We start from the raw sequence: 27713 nt of genomic DNA, 5'->3' as shown, positions 1-27713 counted from the left end.
GCAACTTTAAGATGACCGCGACTTTAACTGTACAGCTCCTTTCAAACATCTATCAGTGGAGCTTGCCTCCAGTCCACCCTTGCCCTGGGAATCCGGAGAGACGTTAGATTGGCAGGCTGGGCTGCTGTCAGCATCATCTCTGTCACCTGTCCTGCTCGGCAGCCAGCTGCTCCTCCTGTGATAAGACTGGAGTTTATTCTGGGGCTGAAAATACTGGACTCAATCTGGCCGTCTGCCGATCGCTCAGCCTCTCTGTCTGTCTGCTCACAAACTGCAGCCCATATTTCTCACTGTCAGTCCGTCAGTCAGCCAGCGACCAGGCTAAAAGAGCTTGTTTGTAAAATCTCCTTTGTGGGTTTTTAGTTTTTATTCAGTAGCTGAGAAATGGCTTCAGTTTTAGTCTTACAATTCAAGCTTTTATTCAGCGCAACATAATAATCTGTGTGATGAAACTGATTCACAAACACACCAAAAAAAACAAAAAACAAACTAGGAAAACATCTGCTCAAGCCGCGAAAAGAACTTAAAATAGGGGTACACTCAAATCAAAAGATTTGAAGAGAGAGCATACATTTAATATATATATATATATATATATATATATATATATATATATATATATATATATATATTTAAAGAGAATGTGACTTAATGAGTGACTGAATGCAGAATCCCCCGTCGCTCTCCTCATTTCTCTCAAGCGTCAGCCACCTTCATCTCCTCATTTCCCTCCTGCTCCTTATAAAATGAATGATGTTAAATCAATGATGCCAATGTCAGGCGCTGTCTGAATGACTGATCTAAATAAAATGGGCAAGGCTCCATTAGGGAACAAAAAGCTTGCTTTTATCCAGCAGCAGGCAGAGTCTATTTCTCTCCCCGTCTCTTTCTTCCCCAGCCAGCCTCTCTGTGTAGTGCAGAGTAAGCACAGCTGTCTGAAAGCAGCGTGAAGGATGGACGCCTCTAACGGGAGCTGGGGGAGGCGGAGGGGGGAGGCAGGGAGGCACGGACCCGGGGGAGAGCAGTGTTAACTGGGTGTGGCTCTTTGGCCACACGGAGGGAAGCTGTGGCCAAGCTGCAGCACAGTGAGCACAATCACAGCTCCGCTGCCTCCTTTTCCTTTCACTCATTCAGGGAACAGCGCATGAAGCCTATAAATACACAATCTTTTCATTTATTTTTTTATTTTTTATTTTTGCCTTTCAGCTTTCTTGACAGGATAGTGGAGAGGTGGGGAGAAGAATAGGGGAAGGACCTGCAGCAAAAGGCCAGGGGCTGGATTCAAATACATGACCCCTGTTTATGGGTCGCCCACTCAACCTGTTGAGCTACCGGGCGCTTAAATACACAGTCTGATGCTAAAAGGTCAAGTTCATTTGTATAGCTCAAAGTCAAGTTTATAGCACGAATCAATGGCACACACCTCAGCTGTTATAGTTGATGTGCTCTCATTTAAATGGACCTTTAACTTCTTAACATCCCGTTTTTTTTTATCTGAAAAGATAAAAAAGGCATTTTTGGTCGTTGGTGAAAACAGAATGCAGCACATAGTGTTTCAAAAAGTAGGCACCCCGACAGGCATGAGAAAAAAAATAAGAAACTAGAGGTTTTCTGTTCACTCACTCATAAAGTAAAGAATCTATTGTTTCAAACAATGTCTGTTTCTCTAATCAGATTCAGAGCAGAATGATGCCTTCCATAATACAGTAGTAAAATACTGCTAGCACTAGCACAAGATACATACAATTTAAAAACAATGATTCAGTAAAAGTGCTGGAAACTGAAACTAAAAATGTCGTCTTTATATACGTATATACAACTGAGCTGTCTCCCAGTTATGTTTAGGTGCAGGATAATTGCTGGTTGGATAATTTTGGAGACAAATACAATGTCACGTTTATAAACTGCAGTCTGTTGTTTAGGTCACAAAAAGGGAAAATATGACAGTGGAGTTTTTTTGTATTAAAAAAGAACACTATCTTTTCTTGCTCCAAACCAACAGCTGCTAAATCTTAACCAGAAAAAAGCTGAATAATGCTACAAGTGGGTATTGTTCTGCAAGATCAGATATTTTGGTATGTAGCTAGAATAGTCATTTACCACATTAACAATGTCTAGACTGTGTTTATTATTCATTTAATGTTATCTTCATTAAAAAAAGGTGCTTTTCTTTGAAAAATATGGACATTTGTAAGTGACCCCAAACTTCTGAATGGTAGTGTATATATATATATATATATATATATATATATATATATATATATATATATATATATATATATATATATATATATATATATATATATATATATATATACACTAGATAGTCTTTTAATAAATTACTAATTTGTTAATTGCCAAATAAGTTAATCAGCATTTCCTCCGCACTTGACAGAAAATGTAATCCAGATGCAATAAATTCCCTTTAAAGGGTATTTACTATTGCAGTTTAGTTGCATATAAATGATTTGTTTTCGTGGGTAAAAAGTTCCACATCCAAAACGTCCAGATGAAGATTGACAAAAGCTCGGAACATTTTCATGATGCACTTACATTTCATCATTAAAGGGTCGGTGGTTGAAGAAGCTGCTTGAGAGCAATTTAATTGCAATTTAATTTGCTCTGAATTTTTATTTGATCATATGACATAATATAACATGAGGAAAAGCAAACTGATAGTGTGTTAATGTTGGAGACAGGAGGTTTCATACCAGACTGCTATGGACTGTAAATGCTGTGGCTGCTGGGTACACTGCTGTGTTATTAATACTTACTGTCTATAACATCTAGAGCACTGCTGCAAGGTCAATTTTAATTATCATTTATTACCACTATATAATAAAATGTAAAGGCAATGAGGGGGGAAAGGTGTTGGATCTTTTACATTAAAACCTCAAAGTAAAATTACACCACCACAAGTTAAAATCTTGCAAACAAAATCTGTCTTTACTAAAGGCATAGAAGTATTAGCAAAACCTGTTTTCTATCATTTTTAATGTGAAACCTTAAAGCAGTAGAATTAAGTCATCAGTGTGTTATAATTTTATTGCATTAATATTATGGATGTAATAATGGGTTTAGATAATATATTATATTGTAGTTATTTTTTATGCTGGAGGATGATTAAATCTACAGCCATAGAAATGATATTTCATTATTATAATGTAATATGCTTTGTATGTGAATTCCTTATTGTCAGAGTAACTATAACAATGGAGTAAAATGCAAAATGGAGCAGATTAGATGGAAAACGTTGCATGAAATGAAAATAGAAGTGATGCTTTAATAAATATAATTTCCACCAACTTTTGTTTTTTTTCTTTTCTTTTCTTTTCTTTTTTTGTAACATTTTTCTAAGTATTGATGGTATAGTATTCAACAAGATAATCACTGTAGCTGTAGGACCAAAGAACGGATTTGAATTATGCTTAAACTCAAATTAACCAATGAAACAGTCATTTTTGAATTCAGGCACATGTTTGAAACATTTAGGAAACTACTGAAAACATGATTTTGACTTTTTTTTTTTTTTTAATTTAAATAAAGCCCTGAATATTTTTTCAAAGGCAAGTGGATTAAAGTGGCTCAAGTTGTTTTGTTTTTTGTTTAGGTTTTTGATTAGAAAATGGAAAAAATAAAACGATGGCCAAAAATGAACAACCAATCAGCCTGATCAGACCTGTTCTCATGTTCACTCTATTCTGTCAGACAAAGCCATAGCATTTAAAATCAAGCTCTGGAAATTTTGCACAAAAAATCTGACAAAAATGATTTCTTAAGTAAAACGTTTAAATGCCACTAAACATTGTACTGAATTTCAACATTGTTTTGTAATTCAACTTTCAGTTGCGAAAAAAATCCACATGATGTTTTTTGGGGTTTTTTTTTTTTTTTGCTTCTATGGAAAGAAAATGAAACAGTCAGATAATTAGACAGGCTGTCAAAAAGTTGATTCTGATGATCTAAAGCAGATTGTCTGGAGGTGAAAGTGAAAGTGAGGCTGTCAGGTAGGTCAGTGATAAGCTCTTCTTGCAGAGCAAAGCGGTTCACACGGCACAAAGCTTCAGCTTAAGTACAGCAGGAAAAATCAAATCCTCTCAGCCTGCCTTTGTGTCCTTACTTGCCCTGCTGGCCACAATTAGAAGAAATAAGACCCAAGCTGTAATAAACCATATTAGGAGGTTTGCTTAAGGCCATCCTTCTCTGGCAGAACACGTTCTCGGGAAGTGTCAGAAATTATCTCCACCTGTGTGTCAGTCTGTCTTTGTCTGGAGACAATCCTCAGTACTGACAGTCTGTCTTCAGTCAGGCTGTTCAGGCTACAGCAGGTTAAACATGATGGAGTTGATATAAAAGGAGGTTATGATAGAAGAAAGCTTTTGATTTTGACTTTCAGCAACTTTCAGAGCCTCCATTTCTTTGAGAAAGTTTGTTTAAGGAGGATGAGACGGACAATAATAATTTAAAGGCAGAGGACTCACACGATTTAGGAAGTATTGCTTTAGAAAGAGGGATTAGGATACTAGGCATGAAAATTCCTGCTGCCACATCTAATGGAATGGCAAAAACAGGAAAAAAAATACAACCAAAAGAAAAATCTGGATAAACAGATACATTGCAAGTTCATTACCTTAAGCTCACAAAATCATCCATCCATTATCTACACACCGCTTTATCCTCATTAGGGTCATGGGGGGTGGAGTCTATCCCAGCTGACTGAGGGTGAAGACAGGGGACACCTGGACAGGTCACCAGTCTATCACAGGACTACACATAGAGACAAACAATCACACTTCAGATCATTCAGAGTTACCAATTTACTTCAGCATGTTTTTGTACTGTGGGAGGAAGCTGGAGAACCTGGAGAAAACCCTCACATGTACAGGGAGAATATGAAAAGTCCATGCAGAAAGATCCCAGGAAGGCCGGGACATGAACCGGAGATCTTCTAGATGCAAGGCGACCCACAGAATCATTGAAAATAAATATATAAAAATGAAACACTACGCAATTCAAATCCATATGTAAATTTGTTACATTACATTCAGACAAACAGGGATATTGACAGGATTAAAAACATCATACAAGTACATTCAAACAGCGACAGAGATCTAGACGTTTTCAGAAGCACTGCTTGATGCCTGCTTTCTACCGTAAAAGAAGTGATGACATGCATGATTTATTTATTCCCTCTGTCACACTTTTGCAATGGATGCATGAGATGAGCATAATCCTCACCTTGAGAATACATTTTTTCTTCAGTTCCTCTGATGTTCCTGCATCAGCCATCGTGCCGGAGGTGTCTGCTAGGCAAAATATTACGATGAATGGAACTGCAGATGAAACCAGCAGGGGTCTGCAGAGGTGCTGAGCAGGTTTTCCCCCTTACTGGATTCAGCCAGGGGTCGTCACAGACAAACGGATGGTCAGACAGACAGGCAGACAGCTGAGTTCCATGCAAGAGTCAGTGAGGGAAACCTGATGAGATGAGGATGGAGTGGGTTCAGACAGACAATATGGAGCTATATAGTGGTGTCAGGTACAGGTGACTGTTAAAGACAGATCAGTCGTATCAGTTGTTAAAATTAACTTGACAGCATTTAACTGCTGCTTGCATGTACATGTCAATTAATCAGTCAATAAATATCTGAATGCTTACCATTATCGCTTATTTTACCTTTGATACTTTAAGTACAGTAAAATTAGAATTTAAGGCTGTAACTTGTAATTAAGTTTTTTACTGCTGTAAAGTAAAAGATCTGCTGACTTCTTTCACCACTGGGTGATTCACATTTTTCCCAATTACCATATTTAATAAATAGAAAATTTCTAAATGAATGATAAAAAAAAATAGACATTGATAATGAATAAATCTGACTTCTCTTTTACAGTGGCAGTTGATGAGGAAAATACATCTTCAGGATTATTTTTCTTGTTATATTGTGACTGACAAGTAGAAAAAATTGGCCACGAGGCTAAGCAGCAGCACCGTCTGGAACTCTCATAATACATCTGTGGTTTAAAGGCTTATCAGAGACCAAACATTGCACAAGAGTTTGTCATATTATGAGAAAAAATTAGCTCATAGTTTTACAGTTGTCAACTTCACCATCCAACCTCCACACCCTTATTTTTTGGTCTTTCTGTAGCACAAAAATGGCCACTCTAGTATTGTGGTGTACATAAATGTGAATAGGAATATTTGTTGTTAATTTAAATCCTGCTGTTGGTGCTTGCCTTTATTGGCCGAGAGAATCAACAAGTAGACAAAGAAATATGTAGTCAGTTTTTTGAAGCGTCTGCACAGCGGGGTGTAGAGCTGTATCAAGACCTGCTGTGGAAACCAAAGGCTCAATCCAGATGAGAAACGAGGTTCAGCATGTCAAGGCTACTGAGAGATCAATTCTGACATTTAGAGGAAGCCAACAAGGATGTTAGAGATTTGCTGTAATGTAGTTGAAAGGTTGAGCTGTGAGGAAGACTGGGCCTGGATGAGAATTCTCCTGCTGGTGATGGAAGAATCCTAATGGGACGGTATGCTGTAAATATATACAGACTGGAAATCAGTACGGGTAGAGTAAGTAGCTGAAGATAGGGAAAACAAAATTAAAAAGCAAAATAAAATGACAAATCCAAAGTTGTCAGTACATTTAACACAATAGAAATCAATCAAAACCTTTAAATAACCCGTTCCCAAAAACCTTCAAACTCAGATTATTGTTTTTACCTCTTCTGATGTACTAATTAAAATAATACACTTTAACTGAGCCTTTCTCTGTATTTCACACACACACACACACACACACACACACACACACACACACACACACACACACACACACACACACACACACACACACACACACACACACACACACACTGCTTTCTCCAGCTCGTAATCCCTTAGGCTAGTTTTGATTGTTACTTAAATCTTTGTGCTCCTTGCCTCTGAAAAAAAAACCCTAAAACCTTTGGTTCTGAAATGAACTAAACTGTGAGGCAAGCAGCTGGGTGGGTTTTCTTTCCCCCCACACTCTGCACCTCCTTTCCTTCTTCCTCACCGAAGTGTTTCTATCTATCCATTATGTGCAGTGACATTCTTTGTCTGAAGGACACTGGCATTCAGCCAAGTGCTTCCGCTGGGCCGGCCCAGCCGTTTAATTGAAACCGTAAAAGAACTTTCTTTTGGCACAAAAGCCCTTATGTGGGCTTTGTCGCAATTAGATTGACCAGAAAGGCCAGTGAACCTGATAAAAAGGGATTAGGAGAAATGTATTGCTGGGATATTATGTTGAGTGTGACACGGCAGCTTGTGGAAGAATTAGTGAAGGTCTGACCTGTCCTGGACTGGCCAGGCAGAAGGACAAACCAATGATTAATGAAGTGGTCAAAGGCTGCGCTTTAAACTCAATTTCACAACAAGAGCTGTGGAAAATTGTGAATACCGGTCCTACTCAGCAGCACAGGCGATACATTACACCTCCTCTCCCATCAGCAGCCCAGCACAGCACTCTGAAGCAGCTAGGTGCAGCTTCATTATGTGAAGGTGGTGCAGAGTTGAGCCAACAAAGCTGCAGGCGGACACTGAGCAGGAAGTGTGCCTGGACTAATGCTTCTCTATGCACAGAAATATCACAAATAGTTTTATGCTCATGCTGTCTCATTGATTTTTAACTGAAGCTGGTGACTTGCATCAGGGACTAACTGCCTATAGCACGATGAAAACCAAGGCTTTCACCATGTTAACATGTCCATATGGTGTTTTTTATAGGCTAGAAGACATATCATGAGTAAAATGAGCAGCCATGGCTGAGTATTTCCACCTTAAAAGTGAATCAATAGCTATCTCAGAGACACAGATTCAGACATTTGGGGGTTTAATACACAACAAACCTAAGAAGCCAATCCTGCCTCAATTCAGGATGGGGCTAAATCATTAAGACATTTATAACTAAGTAACTTCAATCTTACAATTGTGTAGACGTTGTTCGATCTGCAGCAACTATGTTTACTCGAGTGGTCCACTAAAAGATACATCCATGCATTATCTATACACTTAATCCTCATCAGGGTCATGGGGGGCTGGAGTTTATCCCAGCTGACTGAGGGTGAAGACAGGAGACACCTGGACAGGTAACAGTCTATCACAGGACTACATGTAGAGACAAACAATCACACTCACATTCACACCTACAGACAATCTAGAATCACCAATTAACCTCAGCATGTTTCTGGACTGTGGGAGGAAACTGGAGAACCTGGAGAAAACCCACATATGTACAGGGAGAACATGCAAACTCCATGCAGAAAGATCCTGGGCCCAGGCCTAGACGTGGACCGTGGATCTTCTAGCTGCGTGGCAACAGTGTTATCCACTGAGACACTGTTCAGCCACATCAAAACATGCTATATGCAATATTTTTTCACGACAGAACCAATATCTTAGTGTAATGGAGAACTGATTCTTTCAGTTCTGTGAAGCATCAACATTTACATGTTTTACCCCTTTAAGTCTCCTCTGTCAGGGAAAACAAAAAAGTAACAGATGACATAGTCCACGTGTCCATCGGTAAAACTTGGGGTTTCCTGCAATGTCTTTAAAAAATCCTATCCACACAAGCTATATATATATATATATATATATATATATATATATATATATATATATGTATATATATATATATATATATATTTTTTTTTTTTTTTTTTTTTTTAAAGAATCCATTCACACTGCACTGTCAACATCAACAGGTGGCAATATAACCCCAACCCTAACGCCAGGTTGACCAATCAAAACTGTTGCCGCTTCCAGTAGGCTACCAGCAATTGGACATTGAGTAGGGAGGGGCCTCTGTCGAGTTTTTTTTTCATAATTTTTGTGTAAGCATGTACAAAGTCCCACTGTCTTGCTGTTTTCATCACCTTTGCCATTGCACAAAATCCTCCTCCTGTGATCAAATAAAATAACTCAGTAACTCAGACATCACAAGCCAAAACCTCAGCGTCTCCCCAACTGAATGGAATGTTCTCATAGAATGAGTTTTACAGAAGCTCAATTTTCTGTGACCTAATGCTGTGTTTCATGGTCAGAACATACAGAAAAAGCTTGATTTAAAAAAAAATTGTCGAGTTCATAAATGATGTTGGCATTCATCAACTGGTCAGAAACACCACAAATATATGTTGTGTTAGTAGAATGATGTTATTCCTGAATGCTTGGATGTCAAATTGCAGTAGCTTGCCATTATCCTTATTACCTTCAGTATGAATACCTTTAAATTGTAATGATGTATCAGAAGTATGTTTTCAGCTCATTCACTAGACCCCATGTAGCCAAAGATATCAATATTAATGCAGTCTTACATTTAATTTCCCAATTGTTGCTTACTGAATACTATTTTACAGTATTTAAGATGCCCATCAGTACCTGGAAATTCACAGATTAAATCCCAGTGAAAAAAGAATATTTCACCACTGATGCGTTTAACCTGAAATGTAGATTTAATTTTTTTTTTTGGTTCAAATCTCATTATTTTAATGATAGTCTGGCTCCAGTGTTCACAATCAGCTCATTGTCTGTAACTGAGTGGCCTCCAGTGCAGTCTTTGAAAAAGGAATAATCTGAAATGATTTGTTTAACAACAGGACAAAGACACATATTAGATTTAAACATATTAATTCTTTATTATTATTATTATATATTGATATGTCAACAAGATTAGCTTAACTATTTTAACTTCAGCACTACTGCAATTGTATTCATAAAGGTAACAAGAAATCATAGCACTGTTATAGTCAGATATACTATCTCAAACTACCAAACGGTTAAAACTTCCGAACAATCAGACTTCCGCATGATCCACTTGAGCCAGCTTCTTCTACAGGATATGGATTCTGGGTCTGGCTCTGTCCCAGAAGGGTTAGATTGTGGGCCAAGTGCCTACTTGGGTGGCATATTTTGGGTAATTGCCAAAGTGCCAAAGTGCCCAGTAAGATAGCAAGGATTTAGAGTTTTATCAGAGCTCACTGGGACAGCTGATTAAAATCATCCTGTCACAAACACAAATACGGTACATGGCACAATCCACGTCAGATGAATAGTTGGAACAAATAAGTAGGATGAAGCATTAAAATATTACAGTTACTATCAGAGGACAGGAAAACATGATGCACCTCCAGCAGCTGAAGGGAAGAATGCAATTATGTATATATATGTGTGTGTGTGTGTGTGTGTGTGTGTGTGTGTGTGTGTGTGTGTGTGTGTGTGTGTGTGTGTGTGTGTGTGTGTGTGTGTGTGTGTTTGTCCTTGAATAATAAATAAATATTACTGATCACTGAGTGCTGTTTTTAATTTAATTTTCACATAAAAACTAAATATATCAGTGAAAATGGTTTATTTTGCTCCTGGGTGTTTCATATCAATTTGTCAAGGACAGTTTCTATTAGGGAACTTATTGGCTAAAATCTTATATTTTACTATACTGCATGCAGATTATTTTAGTGTAAACCTACTTTACCGTGACACGGTTTGAGTTTTCGTACACGGTGGGATGCTTCAAGGTGGATTAAGGCTTGCCGCTGTGAAACCAAAGTTATTCTCAGCTCTTGTCCTCAATTCCAAAGCACTTTATAAATAGGCAACCAAATAGAGCACCGTTACATCCGAGGACCTTGGCTTGTGTTTCACTATACAGACACAGATTTTTTTTATTGTAAAAGGGTTGTTAAAGATAATCACGTACTCAGTTTACCTTGCAGACTTCCACATGATTTCAAAGGCAGTCCATGAGTCAAATCTTACTGTTTTCAAAATAAAATGTTCCAGCTGTGAATTATTTTCCCTCTTTGTGTCTTATTTTCTGCAGGTCAAGTCATAGCGTGTGACCAGCTTGGCATCAGATCATGGGCCTTGAAGTGACGGAGCAGAGGAAGATGCTGTGTGCAAACTGCCCTCCAGTGGAGACAGTGTGTACTTCATGCATGCTGATCTCTTGGCCTCCAGTCAGAGTTACTTAATGTTAGCCATCTCTACTACTCCTGCAGTCAGCTGTTTTAATTGTAGCCTAAGCCATGAGTATACTGCAGAGGAAAGGTGAGTGTATCTCTACTTTCATTGCCAATATGGCAGATCTCATCCTAAATGCTTCCAATAAAAGGCCACTCCACTGTGTGCGCCGCCGTCTGAGAACAAAAAGGTAACATGAACACTGAGGTGATATCTTGTCAGTGACTCGTTTCTGTCACGGGGTCACTGAAGATGAACTTCCTTTCGCACTGCCTCTGCACTGTACTACAGTACTGTGGTGAGTGTGTGAGTGTTGAGTGTGAGTGGGTGGGGAGGGTCAGCTGGTGTTGTGAATCAGGCCGCTGAAGTGTCAGACACGGCTTCTTCACAACACCAGGGTTCCTCCCCACCACTTCCTGCTGGGATACATGACACATCTGCAACATGACAGTAATGTCTGTCATCAGTAATGTACATCAGCATGTGTGTGTGCTTTCAATAAATGCTGCTGTGGAATTAAAGGTCGGACACCTGAAATGATCCTCCTGCAAAGATATGTGATTTCTGGAAGGGAATCGTGCACTTATAAATAAAATATAGTGTGTCCAAAACTGTTGTAATTTTTTGGTGTGCAAGAATATTTGTGCTTCATTCTAAAAAAAGGCTATTGTTTTGCCATTTGTTATGCTATATTATCTTTAAATGTATGTGGAGTGACCACACATACCACCACAGATGTGCTCATTGTATTTTCATTTGTTTTAGAGATTTCTTAATATGGATATCAGCTCAAAAGAGAATAAAGGAAAAGACAGATTTTGTACAAGTGGATTTGTCTGACAGATTGGAAATAGGTGAGAAAATCTTACTGCATTGGACAGGCTTCTTTAATTTCAACTATTTATACTGAAATAAATACAGATTTGGTCAACACTTGATGTAAACCCTAATGCCTGAGTGATTTAAAATTAACAATAATGGAGTTGATGCAGATGCATTTATATTCTATGGGCTGAATAATGTATGTTCTGACATAAAATGTTAAAATATTGTTGTAATCATTTGTCTTTGTGACACCAATGAATTATTTGTACATGTATATTTAATACATGTTTTAAAGAAGGAGAAGGTGTACATATACAGTACATGAAATACACAAGTTATGGACGTTTAATTAGAGAAGTTTGATTTTTGGGGGGTGAACACTTTTAAGAAATGTTCTTAAATTTGTCTGTTTTTCATCCCATCTTATTTTACACTAAAATACAGACACTCATTTCAGAATAAACTTTGACAGTGAAAAGAAAAACTTGATTGGGAACAAGCCGACTTATCCTAATTAATTGTTTCTCTTGTTACAGTGTGAGAATCACATCTTTCATGCCAAATCTAAGACTAAATCACTTGTTTAGAGGGTGTTTTTTTTTTTTTTTTTTTTACATTCTAATTTAACAGTGCCAGCTGTCATGTTGAATGTGAAACATATAGCTCATGCATGAGCCTGATTAAGATTTAGTTCTGGGTAGAATGCTCTAGAATCAGACAATGACTGGACTCGATCCATACATGCATCGACTGCTGGCAGCAGAACCTCCACGTGTACAGTTAGCATCCATACAGGCCTTCAGACTTGGCTCTGGATTAGGTCACTGTACGAGTATTGAGTGAATGTCTGAGTGGTGAATAAACGGCTGAAGGAACAACATGAATGTGTGTTTGTGTTGTTTTTTTTTTTTTTAAAAACATTTGTACACTTACAAAATAAGGAAAAAAGTATACAAACTACTGCATTGTACAGGTTTTACTAGATGACACACACATTCTTACAGTACTGACTGACATTATATGGAACATAAAAATATGCCACATATGCAACGTGAGTGATGAAAACTGCATCAAGAGATGACTCCAGATTCTTCAACCAATCAAAAGTAGTAGCCATTACATTCAATCACAATGCCAAAGTAATAACACAGATAGATAGATAGATAGATAGATAGATAGATAGATAGATAGATAGATAGATAGATAGATAGATAGATAGATAGATAGATAGATAGATAGATAGATAGATAGATAGATAGATAGATAGATAGATAGATAGATAGATAGACAACATTCATGTCTTTGAGTATTTTAGACAAAAAAAAGAGAGAAAAGGGGCCAGAAAACAGACAAAAATAGAAATAGAAGCTTGCCATCAAACGATACAACAACACATGAGATACAGATAAAGGCACAGTGAAAATATTGAACCACACTTTGCTGTTGCTGGACTGGTAGTTGAAGAGGTCACCATACCATGGAACATCACACACTGGTCTTTTTAATCTGGGACACTTCGTTCAGGTAGGCAATGAATAACTTGGTTCCCTCAATATAGTTGTACCTGGGAGAGAAAGGCAGGAAGGGACGATTATCAGCTAAAGCTGGTGTCTCACAGGACATTAACAAAAGCAAGTAAAACATAAATAGAATTAATCTAAACATACCATTATCCGCATCAACAGATGGGCACATTTTCCTTTTAAAAGTCCCCAAAGCACAAAAAATGTAATCCTTGTTCCGCTTTGCTGCTGCCAGCAGCTAGTAAGTCTTACATATCCTTTTCGAAGCAGACCAACTTATCTGGGTTTCTGCTATTTAAGTGTCACAGCATCCATCTTATTTTTAGAAATGACTATTAGGACCTTGAATAGAGTTTTAGCTGTATGTTCGTTTTCCAGTTGCTGTTCATTTGTCCTTGTAGTGTGTGATATCATCTAGCAGTAGGCTGCATAAAAACAGAAACTAATCATTCATAGCCAGTTTCCTGCCTTGGTTTTGTGACTAAGGTTGCTGCATGTCTCACATTCATTAAATCCCTGTTACCCTGCAGTTCTGTGGGTTTTCTGTATGGTGAATATAGGGTTAAAGGGTTTTTTCAGTCCATGGTTGTTGATGATTAAGAGAAGATAAGACTGTTTAAGCTTCCTTCCTTCTGATTAAATCCCAGCTTCTCTTCTGCACCTTCTTCTCATCCCAACACTCCAAAACCTCCTGTAATGTGAAATGAGAAGACACGAGTGTAAAGCCGGTGGCGTCAAACCTGCTCATTTTCTCGTTCTGGGAGTGCAGCCCGTCATCAAAGCCTCCGATGGGCATCATGATGATGCTTTTCCCTGTCACATCCTGGAAGGTTCTGGCAATAGGGATGGTCCCGCCCTCACGGATCAGATCAGGATCCATGTCGAAAACTGCAGAAGGGACGACATTTTATATTTGTACAAAGGATATGAATTCTCATGCATCTCATGGTGAGTCAAGGTTCGAAAGTCACTCATGTTCTGCCAAATTAAATTACTGCATATATTACTTCTTCTTTGGAAACCCCCTTTCATAGTATCTACCTTTTACACTCTTTATCTACCTTTATACTGCTAAACAAGGATACATTAAAACACCAGCTGTTGCCTTGGTTACGATCCCACCATAGAATGAATCAGCTCAGGGGGGGAATATGCATCTTGCGTGCCATTTAAGTAAGATTCCCTCAAGCACTCCTGTAGTGCAAACTATTTTCACACAAAATGGTCAAAAACAAAATTACCAATATAGGTGTATAGCAAAAACATATAAGAGCGGCCAACGGTAACGATTATTTTAAAAAAGAACACAATGAAACCACATCCACAAAAGTAAAGATTAAAATCCAGCTAAAATCCTTGGGAAATAATTACTCCGCCAAGAAACTCGGCGGAGTTATGTGACGATCGATGTACGTTTGTCCATAGTTTGTCTGTTTGTCTGTCTGTTAGCAACGTTACACAAAAACAGATGGATTTGGATGAAATTTTCAGGGAAGGTCAGAAATGAAACAAGGACCAAATGATTAGATTTTGGCAGTGATGCGGCTTATAGTCTGGATCCATGGATTTGGTAAAGATTTCTGTTTCACTGCGAGATAACGGCATGGAGTCACTGTAACTATGACAACAAGACGATCACATGATTGCAATCTGTGGACTTATTGGGACTTATCCGTCAGAAATGATACAAGGAACAATTGATTAAATTGTGGGAGTGTTTTTGAGTCCCATCAATTCCTGCTGCCCGCTACATATTTAGGTCCCATGATTCTGTATCCGTACATAACCTCTACATGCATAACACACGCCTGTGCTCAGCGCAACGTCATTTTGTTTGTGGGTACATCTATATTAAATGGACATATTTTATGTTGCCGTGATTTTTGCCACAAATTTTTTCAAGATTTCATCCACTGGAAATCATATAATGCCTGAGCAGCCTTGGCGGAGTACTGCGCTCTCTGAGTGCTTTTCTTGTTACCGTTTGTTTCTAGTGAGAATAACAGAAGCTATACGTTTTGTGTTGAGGAAGATTTGCTTAAGCAACAAGAGATAAAGTACAGAACAGAGTTAAACTGCCTTCATACCTGTACATTAGCAGGAAGAAGCCAAATTGAACAGTGTGAATGGTGAAAAACACCTCTCAAAAAAATTATATGAAACACTACATTTAAATGCTGATATTAAGAAAGACATAGTTTCTCCAAAGGGGCTGCTCATCTATATCTGGTATCATCTGGTATATCTGGTGTTACCAATCAGGGTTACCACTCAAATACTTCACTTCAAATAGGTACTCCAATTTACTGTTTTCTTAGATTTTCAACTTCTAGTTTAAGATTGTTGGGGTTTTTTAGAAGGGTGAAAAATAACATATGTCATTCTAAAATGTCATATATCTTAATGTTTTAATATCTATTATCTCACAGCCTATGAAAAGCAGCTATATTTACTGCATAAAGTGCATAAAGGCCAGAGGTGAAACTCGCAGTGGAGCATTTAATCCATTTAATTCAGCCCATAAGAAGAATCACAATAAGACATTTTATTAGTATGTGTATTACTGCTATTTGTATGTCTTTATAGTGGTTTACAGTTTGCTTCCTAATGGATTTTGAGGCACTGATAGGTGTTTAATTTCAGGTGCTATGAGTGTTCTGTACCTCTTTTAACAGCAGCCTTTCCAGCCTCATAGAGAGGATGCTGAGTGTCAGCCAGCCAAGGTTTGGCCCCGATCACCATAGTGACTTTCAACTTGTTGGGACTCTTCCTCTTAGCAAACACAGAGTGGAGGTAGTCCGTAACCTAAATCCCAAAACAACAACATAAGAGCAGAGGCATTGTTAAAAAAGGGAACTGCAACAGAAAAGAACACATGCAAGTCATGATCATGTCTTCTACCTGTTTCTTGACCATAGCGGGGTCCATGTTAGGAACTTGTCTGATTGAAAACTTAGCAGTGACCTTAGCAGGAATGACAGTCTTACTGCCAGAATCAGAGAAGGCTCCCTCAATGCCGTGGACTGAGACGGTAGGGTAACGCCACATGTGAGCCAGCAAGTCCACCTTTGAGACAGAAACACAACCGCTTTAGCTGTTGTGTTCATCTGTTCTTAGAGCAATGTTATCACCCATTTTCAAGATTTCGTTCTTGTTACCTTGTTGCTGTACATGAGCTGGGTGACACCAATCTTATTCTTGTAGCTGTCCATGTCAAACTGGATATCCTGGTACATTTTCCATTCCTCATCAGAGAGGGGAGCCACGGCCTCTCTGATCCCAGGAATCAGGATCTTTCCACTGGGACTGATCAGAGTGTCTGAGGGGTGGAGGAACAATCGAACTGACTGGAGGTATTTTTTTTTTAAAAGAACTAAACTCACACTTCACAAAGATTCACTGCTCTGTTGAAGAGCAGGAGACAACAGAGTTGCAACAGCTTGGGGGTCTGGAAATGGAAATGCCTGCTGTGTGTCAGATGGTTTGTGGCAGTTTGACACGCATTCATTTTCTTGCTAATGTGCCTTTTATATTCTCCATTTGGATATAATTAATGAGTACAGAAGACGTGAGTTCAATGAATATCTTTTGCTAACTGTTTTTGAGGTTCTATTGGATATAGGGACTCCATGCTACAGCATGTGGATATTTCCATACAAATTAGATTTTTTTTTCTACAATAATCTGAATGTTACATGATGAGTGAAGTACCCTTCAAGTGCAGAATCAATGGTTGGAGCCTGGAGTTCGTGGCAGTTTGTGAGACTGACGTGGTTTCTTGAGTCTCATTGCGTTAAAATGATTAGATGCCATACGAACAGGATTAATAAACAGACTTGAAAAGTTTGTGTATGGGAAATGATAAGTCCACATGTGACTGTGTGTAACTTCACAGCGGGTTTAAACTGCCATTCAGACAAAGTATTTCCTCTTCAAAAAAACAGCAAGTGTGTTGCAATAGTCGCGCTTACACACTTAATTGCACATTTAGGCACCAGAAGATAACACTCCAAACACTTGATTTGCACACCTCTCAAAAAAGCAGTATTCAGAGCTGCATATATCCCACAATGCACCTTAGTCTTCTTCTTAACACCAGTTTAGATAATGGTAGCAATGTGTTTAGAATTGGCAGTAATCAAACAATATTAAGAGGACATGTTTGATTCACTGTTGATATTGTCAATTTACTGCTTAGACTAAAACACTGCATCCAAAGATGATTTTTGCTTAAAATCAAAATCCTATTCTTCATACTGAAACTGATTTGAATGAATGACTGTGCATATCTGACAGCATCAACATAAATGGCAACTATTATTCTTTCTATAGATGATTTTAAGAAATATGGCTTGAATCACTGTGGTGGGTTTGAGGACAGACATGCCTCAAGTATCTAAAGAGACTTTCTGAGATACTTATTTTTCCCCATAGGTATCAGCCATAACAATACCAGTGAATTCTGAATATGCTGCTGTTACACACTTGGAGAATACTCACCAAGAATGCCAATGAGGTCGGTCATTGGTTCGATCACAGTGCCTCCATAAACACCAGAATGTAAGTCTTGTTTAGGTCCTTCAACCTAAACATACCAGAGGAAACCATTAGCATGAAGAGGCACCGGAGCACACAGGTTCGGTTTCTAAAGAATTATTCAGTTTGTTGAAGTCTGTCTTATGGTTTTGATACACAACCTCAGCAAAGAAGTAGCAGTTGCCTCTAGTGCCGTAGGTGAGGGCGGGCCGTCTGCTGAGCCAACCGCAATCTGAAATAATGATGTAATCCACATCTGAGAAGAAGGTGTCTCTCTGGGCCAGAATCATGGCATCCAGCCCATTAGAGCCTGTCTCCTCCATGCCCTCAATGACAAACTTCACATTCACTGGCAGCTCCTGGTGGACAATAAGAGTAACTCCATGAGATGTGTTTGACAGCAAGTGAAAGCAACACCAGGAAGTTGGGATGGGGAGAGATATTAGCGATTAAAAAACCTCTTATCAAAAACAACTTATTTTTGAGCGTTTTGAAAGTATAATAGTATTTCAGGAAGCTTTGCAAACTCCAGAAGCAAGCACTTTATTTCAAACTGCTCTTATCAGCACCCACACTAACACGGTTGCTTTCCACTCAGTGCATTTGGCTGAGGCCTTCTGATGTGCACATCCAACTGCATATTCTCTCACAAGACAAAGCAGCAGCGAGGACGGTGGGAAGAGACTGTTGCAGTGACTTTGCAGAAACAGCAGTGACTTTGCAAGTTAGCCTGGCTGAAGCTCAGCTCTCCTCTCGCACTAGCCTGAAGCTGCACACTGTGCTCTTGCTAAACCTGCTGAGTACTTTACTCGACTTAAAGAATCTACTCAAATATCAATCAATCAATCAGTCAAATCAAACTTTATATATATAGCATTTTTCATACAGTAAAATTGCACCACAAAGTGCTTTACAACATTAAAAACATCAAATAAAAAAAAAAAACCTGTCCCCTCCCACCCTGGGTATGTACATATATACACGCAACTACACATACACACGCATACACACACGCATACACACACGCATACACACACACTCTCACCACGGACTGTAGCGAGACATGGCATGGCACTGAGAATCATGGAAAACGCCTCCACTGGGATCGTCCACACTGGGAGGCCATGACCTCTGGGGGCGCCGGCACTCAGACCCCACAGACCCTGACAGACAGGGGGACCCCCACACTGAGGTGGGGAGCCCCCCAACCAGCCGGGCCAAAGGGGACCCGTGGACAGCACCCCCAGCAGCAGACCAGACACAACCCCCAGTGTGGAGGACCCCCCCAAGGAAACACTGGAGTTAAAAAAAAACTAAAACTTTAAAGTATAAGACAAAAGGTCTGTAAGATAAGATAAATAAAGTGAAAAATTAAAAGAATAGAAATACATAAGATAATAAATAAGTAATGATAAGAACATAAGGGAAAGCTATGTTTCTAATGTACTCTGCCTAAGGCGCCTCTCTGTTTCCCAAATTTATATTTGAAATGTTTTCGAGACAAAGGTGACACAGTAAATGCTCTGTCAGACTTGAAGTTGTGATTCCTCTGTAGCTCCCTTGCACATTTGATTTTAATGTATCCAGTAATACTGCAAACTTGCTCTCACCATACTGAGCGCCTGGTACGCCTCTACAGCATGGATCCAGGCCAAAACTGGGGCTTTATTGTCTGATGCTCCTCTTCCATAAAGGTTACCTAAAAGCACAAGGACAGAAAAATCATTCTACTTATTTATCATGTAGTTGTTGCCAACACAACAGCCTTCATTTTTAAAATAACTACACCATTAAATCAGAGAATGGGTTCTCAGCAGGTCCAAGGTTTTGTATCTTTATCTATCATAGCTGAAGGCAGGTAAAGACGCAATATGTTGGATTTAGGGGGCTCTATTGGCAAAAATGGAATACAGTTTTGTCAAAATTGCAATTTCATTAGTGTATACCTATATACCTATAGTTGCTGTGTTAACCTCAGCTTAAAATGAGCCCTTTATACCGACATAGGAAGCAGGTCTTCTTTTGCAGAACACCCTGTTTCTACTGTAGCGCAGAACATACAAACACTGACTCTAAAGGAGGCACTTTGTGTTTTTACACTGAGGTGACAACCACTGTATTCTCCTGCATGCCTGAACAGTGAGGGGGGTGAGAGTTTGTTGTATTTCGCAGCCTTGCTGATAGATGCCACTAAATCTCACACACTGGTTCTTAAATAGTGCTTATGCTATATATATATATATATATTGAATTTGACAGTGATCGTCCACATCTATCCTCATTTTGTTTGAACGTCTTTTGTGAAAGCAAAAATTTTCCATTCCAGAAACATTTATGTTTTTAACTGTGGATCAGTTACTGAGATAACTGGAGCGCTGTGAGGCTAACCTGCTTGCTGGCAGCTTATTTTCAACATACATGAGTCTCTCTCTGTTTCCCTCCCTCCTGCCTGAAGCAGATGTCTGACAAACTGCTTTGTTTTCCTCATTCAAACAGTCAAACTGCATATCAGAGGACAATAATCTGTAAAAGCTTACATCAGGAGAAGATCAAAATCCCAGCTGGATATAAGTTTGTTACCCAAGGCCTATTTTCATTAATGCTACTGCTTTTATGATCAGTCATTACGTAAGGACAAAGACAGCAATCTATGTCCTCACATTCAAATTTTCAATATAGTAGATTACAGTTACAGTCTTCATGACACTGTAACTCTGTGAAGCTGTCCATCAATTTCCCTACATTGAAATATTTAGTGTTCATTAGTTTTAGTGAAGCCATAAGAATCTGATCTATTGAAAATCATTTCCCAAGTTTTGATTGATCCCTCTGGTGAAACATTTCTCTTACAGTTGCCTCATTAGCGATTATATGAATACAGTGAAGATGACTGTAGCTGAAACAACTTTAGATTTAAAAAGTACACTAAACAGTTATTATGTTTAAATTTACTACATGTACCATGTTGCTACATTGGAAGCAGGAAGAGTGAGCAGGCAAAGTCTCAGTGACTAGGACCAAACTGTGATGACCATACAGCTGAGTCAGTTGTAAACGTTCTGCTTGGACACCTTGTGTCCTGCTATATATGTTATTTTGTCATGTACCACCTACGTAACCCTTTGATGCACAGTGTGGGTCAGGAGATACCATTTTCCATTGGATATGGGTCACTTTTGACCCATGTTGCACATCAAAGGGTGAAACTTAACTTTTGTTGCAGACCATGTACACCCCTTCATGGCAACAATATTCCCGGATTGCAGTGGCCTACTTCAAAGCAACTTCAGCAATGCTTAGAAGAACATGACAAAGAGTGTTCAAGGTGACTTAGCCTTTAAATCCCACAGATCTCAATCCAATCAAGCATTTGTGGGATGTTCTAGAGTAACAAGTCCAATCCATGGAGGCCCCACCTCACAGCTTCCAGAACATAATGGATCTGCTGCTATTATCTGACCTTTAGTCGTCTTCAAAAAGTCATGTCTTGTTGTGTTTGAGCTGTGTTGATGGCAGGAGCCAGATCTACACACTATTAGCCAGGTGGTTTTAGTCTTGCGGCTGATCATAGTGTAATTATTACGTTAGTCATTAGGTTGTTATGTTGTCCATAATCCCAAGAGCCTTTAGGGACATTGTTTACTTTCACTGTCCTTTGTTCAGTTAAAGGAACCAAGGAACATGGTAGAGTTATGTGACGGTCGGCGTACGTTTGTCTGTCCATCTGTTATTCCGTCTGTGCGCAACATTACTCTAAAAGCTGACTAATGGATTTGGATGAAATTTCCAGGGAAGGTCAAAAATGACACAAGGACCAAGTGATTAGATTTTGGCAGTGATGCAGCTTATAGTCTGGATCCACGGATTTGTTAAAGATTTCTGTATTATTGCAAGATAGCGGCACGGCGTCACTGTAACCATGACAACAAGTGAACACTACGTCAGCTGCCTGCTGATGATCACATGATTGTGATCCTACTACAAATCCACCACTGTGGACTTATCAGGACTTATCTGTTGGAAAAGATACAAGGAACAGTTGATTAAATTGTGGGGGTGTTTCTGAGTCCCATCAATTCCCGCCACCCGCTACATATTTAGGTCACACGATTTAGCATCCGTACATAACTTACACATGTGGAACACACACCTGTGCTCAGCGCAAGGTCATTTTGTTTGTGGGTACATCTATATTAAAAGGCCACATTCTATGCCCATGGTTTCTGATCATCATTAATAAAGGGATGATGCACTTCTAAAGAAACAATGCTGCATTTCTGACAATGTCATATGGAGGAATGAGCAGCCTTGGTGGAGTACTGTGCTGTCTGAGTGCTTTTCTTGTTTAAATTAAACTGATGCTGTTTTGTTGTTGTAATCAGAATATCATTTAAGAATCTAAAGGGCTGTTTCAGAATCTTTTACATTTTGGAAACAAACAATGAATAGGTGTCCTTTGTTGGACTAACAGTTTAGAAAATTTCAATCCTGGCCCTCAAATAACTGAATCACTCAGTGTTTCATGACTGACATCAACTAGCAGTCCATCGAGGTTTATTAATCTGGTTGAAACAATCACCTCATTTCTATTCATAAAATCAAAAAATAACATGTCTCATGTGCTACTTGCTTTCCTAAAACATCTTTCCTTTAGTAGTTTAGGAATATTTTTCTTTATGGAATCACAAATAGAATGAGTGGATTCTTTTGTCTTTGGTTGTACCATGAGTGTACCATATTTCCTTCTTCTGTCTGGTTTATTCTACGAGGATTACTCTGTAAATGAGTCATGAGCTGGTACTGGCTAGATGGACGTCACAGGCACTGCTATACTGAGATTATTGTGTTTTGTATTGTTAAAAGACAATCAAATCCTTATAGTTCTTCAGAAATTAGATTTTTTTTAATGTTTTACCTTATTCCACTCTCAGTATACACCAGTTTCTTCCAGCTGTTTTGTAAATAATGTCTATACTGAATAAAATATTCCAACCTAAACCCAGTGTTTTAAAGGCCGCAAAAAAGCCATTATTTGAAAATATTCCACATACTTTGTGCATCGTTTTATAAAAATTTCCTCACAATTCACCCTGATACACTGGCATTTTTGGAAACTGGAAAATCTTTAAAACTCTAAATGACATTCTGTGCATCTGAACAATGCTATAATATCATATTACCGTTGATGTCAGTCAGGTTGTATGGATCTGTGGCCCAGCCGTCCTCTAGCTTCGCCGGCTGAACATCCACATGACCGTAGACACATACTGTGTGCTTGTTGGGGTCAGTGCCAAACGTAGCTGTCACCACTTTAGGCAACGCCAACGTCTGGCCATTAGGAAGCTGCAGTTACAAAAGGAGAGCTAAGGTCAGCACAAACTGCTGCACAGTTTCTTACAGTCGATTTACTATCCCTCTATAATTTTGATTTGAAAGTCAACTCAGCTCCTGTGGAACCCTACGGTTCAAGTACTTTGTTTTCATAGGTTGCAGCAGCATAGACCAGTGCCAAATTAGCAATCTGTGTGCATATTTCTCAAATATCAAAGGAATTTCAATGATTTATGGTGTGTAACATCCCTATACTGTGGTTTGATGTCAAAAGATCATCAGCTATTGTTTTTACTACTGAGTAAAACAATATAATACAGAAGCAGCTCATGCTATGTTGCTGCTAATTACTGGTGAGAAGCTGAGGATGTTGACCTTTAGTTTGACCTCAAATACACTATATGTTTAATGAGTTTGGGAAGGAGCTTTGATGTGTCTCTGTCAGTGATGAGGAGGTAGATTTAGTCCTGACCGCTTCGCTGCCTTTTTTGAAGTTAGCAGCTCATTTGCCACTGTCACCCTGCCTGATGAGCCATCGTCTGCATGAAACACATAACATTTACTAACCAATTACGCAGACGATTATATAAAAAGCTCTAATATCTCGAACAGTGTTTATGAAAGAGAAGAAGGGGGCTGGTTTTCACTGAGAGAGATGCCTCCATCACTGACTTCTTGCTCTCCGATGTCCACCAACTCCACAGTCCCTCCCATCAGTCTCAGCTTCTGAGCCGTAGTCTCCATCATACGGTGGAGGTCTGGTCTCTTCAGGACATTGCTGGAGTCACTTTCAATTGCAACCCATTCCCTCAGAGCCTGAAACACACATACAAACACACAACATTTAAAATATCATCACTGGGGCGCCCCTGTAGCTCGACAGGTTGAGTGGTCGACCAGTAAATATGGGCTTTAGTCCCCAATGCAGCAGTCATGGGTTTGAATCTGACACATGGTCATGTACTGCATGTTGCTCCCCACTCTTCTCCCCACATTCTCTCTCTCCACTGTGCTCTACAATAAAGGCAAACAGACCTACTTACTAAATTCTTGACAGTTACAATATGTCAGTTCTCAACATTGTCAGTATCAAAGTCAACAAATAACAGAGAATGCGTTCAAAACTAAACAAAAAGTAAATCACATCATCAAATTTATTTTATATTTATATATATATGTATATATATATATATATATATATATAGACATACATACATACATATATAAAATCCCCTTCCATACAGTTATATATAATACCCCCCTATTGCTGCACACTAATGGTGTTCAAAACCCAAAATGTGCTCTTAGGAAATTTAAAGAGAAACACAGGGTTATTTAATCATAAAATTTTTCAGTTATCATGCTTCCACCTTTTGGCTATCAAGGTCTTGTTTGTAAGAGCACTAGAAAATCATCCACAAACTCCTGCATGAAGTATAACAAATTGTCTTTGTCCCTGCAGCAAATCACTGTGATCCACTTACAGTCAAACGTGTTCAAAATTCTTGTTTAACAGAGAATATTATGTATAAAACTAGCAAGGATTCAATTAGCACTTCCATCAGTATGTTAAAATATTTTTAAAAATGTAAAATCATACTAAGCTTCTTGTATAGAATTAAAGAATACCTTTCTTTTCCCAAGACCTTTGAAGCAATTGTGCAGTTTTTCCCTGCATAATACATATATTATAATACTCGTGACTGGCCGCAAGCTAACCTACAATACTTGAAATGTTTATTAATTAGGAAAATAGCATTGGGTGCAGGTAGATACTAAATGTCATATGACTCAGGTCAGATCAAAAGCAACAAAAACTTGATCAGAAAACCCCTGATGTTATTGTAAATTCAATTAGACTGCTTGACTGAATGAATATATTTTTTTTAAAAAATAACAATAAATAATAAAATAATCTTCTATTCATTGGATCAACATTTAAAGGGCACAAATATTTAAGAAGGTTTGTCAACTTTTCAGAAGAATTAAAGACTGGAAGGCAACAGCACCATCTAGTTTCCAAAACTGGTTATATGAAATTCTTTTGAGCATAAATGTTTTTTTAAGGATGAGTAGTTGTCAGACTACATATGAAAACTCCTAAACACATTTCCTGTAAAATGCTGGGACAAAGTAAATATGTTTCTTCTTGATATTTGCTTTGTTTTCAATATTGTTACATGAAAGTTAAGTTAAATGCATCATCCACCAGCAATATTTCTTTAAAACGGTGTTTTGTTTGATTTATTTATTTATTTATTTTTACTTTGAAGGGACAACATCTAAATATGTTTTCTTAAAAATAAAGGTGAAAGAAAAGTTGTCATATTGACAACTAAACCTTTATCTGAATTATTGTTACACACACTAATACGCTGTTTAATCTTTTTAGTTTAGTTGCAATAATTCTCAATTAGTTGTTGATTTTTATTCAGGTAGTCACGCCATTATTTCTCTACAACTTACACAACACTACGTTTCACTTCACAACACCAGTGATATTATTGTGAAAATGATTATTGTCATTTTGCACTACATTTGGTTGCTCTGTGACTTAGAAACTCTGTGGCGGTGGTGTTACAAGAGAATGATATTTTGTACCTCTACATATTCTTCTTGGTGGTTGTCAACATGCTGCACCAGCTCTTTGTACTGGAAGCTATGGACAGTAGAAATGACCAGCAAGACGCACAGCAGAACTTGAGGATTCATCTGTTAGGGAAATCACAAACTAGTTAGTGAAACTGTAGATGGCTGTAAACAAATAAATTAGGCACATGAGGCTAGGTTAATTTACTGCAACCCCAACCACAATAAAAACAGCAATAAAACTAAAAATATAACATTCTCTGATTATATTAAATTTTAGTTTCAGGTAGTTTGGTAAAACCGACAGTATTTCTTCTAAGTTTGATCCCTCCGATACTTGTGAATTGTCTCAAAGTAAAACTATCCTCAGGAAATGACCTTTTGTCTTACCTTTTCTCTGCTGGAGGTGTGTGACAGTCTCCTCAGGCAGGTGGAGGACTGTGGCCCTGCACTGCTGGCTGGACATTTATACACCCTCCCTTCATATCACACTCCTACTGGGCCCTGGGGTCACACAGTCAAACATTTCCTGACTCTGTGCCAAGACGGCTGACAAATTAAATTTTTCTTGCTGACAGGCACAAGAATTACGCTCTAATCTATTGATGTCGCTCCAAGAATGCATACTGGGGGGTTCAGAGAGAACAAAGCAGCATGTGAAATTCCTGTTGTTTGTGTTTCGGAATCTCCAAGCAAACTCAGCCAGTTACACAAAAGCAGGGCGGCTTTTCTTGTTCCATATTAGGCAGATGTCCCACTGCGCTGAACCTTGTGTTAAATTAGATTATTACCCTAAGCTAGGTTTGTCTGAAACTATTTAATCCCATCACCTCTTCATGTTCATTGGATAAATTGTGCTTGGTTAAAACATCCTGTTTCTTTCTATGTATCTCAGTGGGAAACGGCACAAGAGTCAGAGGATTTGTCACACTTGCAGGAAAAGAAAATTCACAGGGGGCGAAAAAAGCCCTTAGCTGGCGAATGCAGCATTTTAGCTGTGAGCATGTGTTGGACCTGCATGTGGGTTTCTACTTTCATGGAGTTGAAAATACAGCACTCTCATTTTCTTTTCATCTTCATCTGTAGGATCTATAGGATCTCCCTTTCAGGCTCCAGTTAATCTCAGCTTTTTCTGTGCACCAGTTTGAATAACCTGGTGAAAAAGGTTCAAATGGTAAAATGTGGTGGGATGTAACTATCTACATTTATCATTCATGTCCTGGGATGCATTAGTCTTATCTATTGTATTTTTATACACTGTCAGCCTAAGATGATGCAGATATAATGAATGACTTCTTTCATCTATAGAATGCAGACTGGTTTTCCAGCTTTCTGTACTCCTTTATTGGATTGTGTTTCATTTCTGTTACAGTAGCATCATTGTGTCTCTTGGAAGGCTCTTTGATGATTTATGAACTAAAATTTCCCACAAGAAAGAGGCGATTAGAGGACTGGGTCCACTTTATTTTGAAAGTAAGCTACAAGTAACTTCACTTCTCTGCTGTGGTGAAGGAGGGAGGAGTTTTACTATGGTTGCTTGTTATGTTGTTTGGTGGTACATCCGTTGAGCTTGTTAGTTACGTCTGAATGGCAGTCTAGATGTCCACGCTGAGGAAGAAGATGACTCAGAGGCAGAGTAGCTGCCTGATCCGGTGGAGAATAAGGAAGAGGAGGCTGTTGTGGTGTTCAGGGTGCTTCAGCCCAAGAATAGTGACAAACTCGAGAAAGACGATGTTGCACTCTTCCTGCTAAGCTCAGTTCCAGCCATGAGGAGACCAACAGCATCGTACAGAGAGGCAGTGCAGGGGAAAAATTAGAATCCAGGAATGCCTGTTGGAGGAAGAGTTTGGAACCGTGTAGCCTCTAATCAGCCGACATAGCAGATGACTCCTCTGTATTTGCTA

At 38.7% G+C, this 27713-nt stretch overlaps 1 protein-coding gene and 1 long non-coding RNA gene across 2 annotated transcripts in view; one reads left to right on the top strand and one right to left on the bottom strand.

The window, feature by feature from the left end:
• LOC111580101 (uncharacterized) overlaps window positions 1-12710 on the top strand; it is a 33765-nt gene extending 21055 nt beyond the window's left edge. Inside the window, exon 3 of the long non-coding RNA XR_002747151.3 lies at window positions 10866-12710. This is a non-coding gene — a long non-coding RNA (uncharacterized LOC111580101). The remainder of the gene's footprint in view (window positions 1-10865) is intronic.
• Window positions 12711-12791: 81 nt separating this feature from the next.
• Window positions 12792-26308, bottom strand: cndp1 (carnosine dipeptidase 1). Its single transcript, XM_023287683.3, has 12 exons — window positions 26200-26308; window positions 25822-25932; window positions 23893-24036; window positions 23070-23232; window positions 19500-19588; window positions 18051-18248; window positions 17854-17938; window positions 16512-16672; window positions 16255-16419; window positions 16017-16158; window positions 14094-14241; window positions 12792-13394 (listed from the first exon to the last, which is right to left on the bottom strand). Exons 2-12 carry the CDS (start codon window positions 25930-25932, stop codon window positions 13316-13318), a joined length of 1485 nt encoding a protein of 494 aa, XP_023143451.2. The 5' UTR covers window positions 26200-26308; the 3' UTR covers window positions 12792-13315.
• Window positions 26309-27713: the final 1405 nt, after the last annotated feature.

This window comes from Amphiprion ocellaris, chromosome 9, assembly GCF_022539595.1.
Source record: "Amphiprion ocellaris isolate individual 3 ecotype Okinawa chromosome 9, ASM2253959v1, whole genome shotgun sequence".
NCBI lineage: Eukaryota > Metazoa > Chordata > Actinopteri > Pomacentridae > Amphiprion > Amphiprion ocellaris.
Note: the sequence above shows the minus strand (reverse complement) of the source record. Positions and strands in the feature narration are given on the sequence as shown.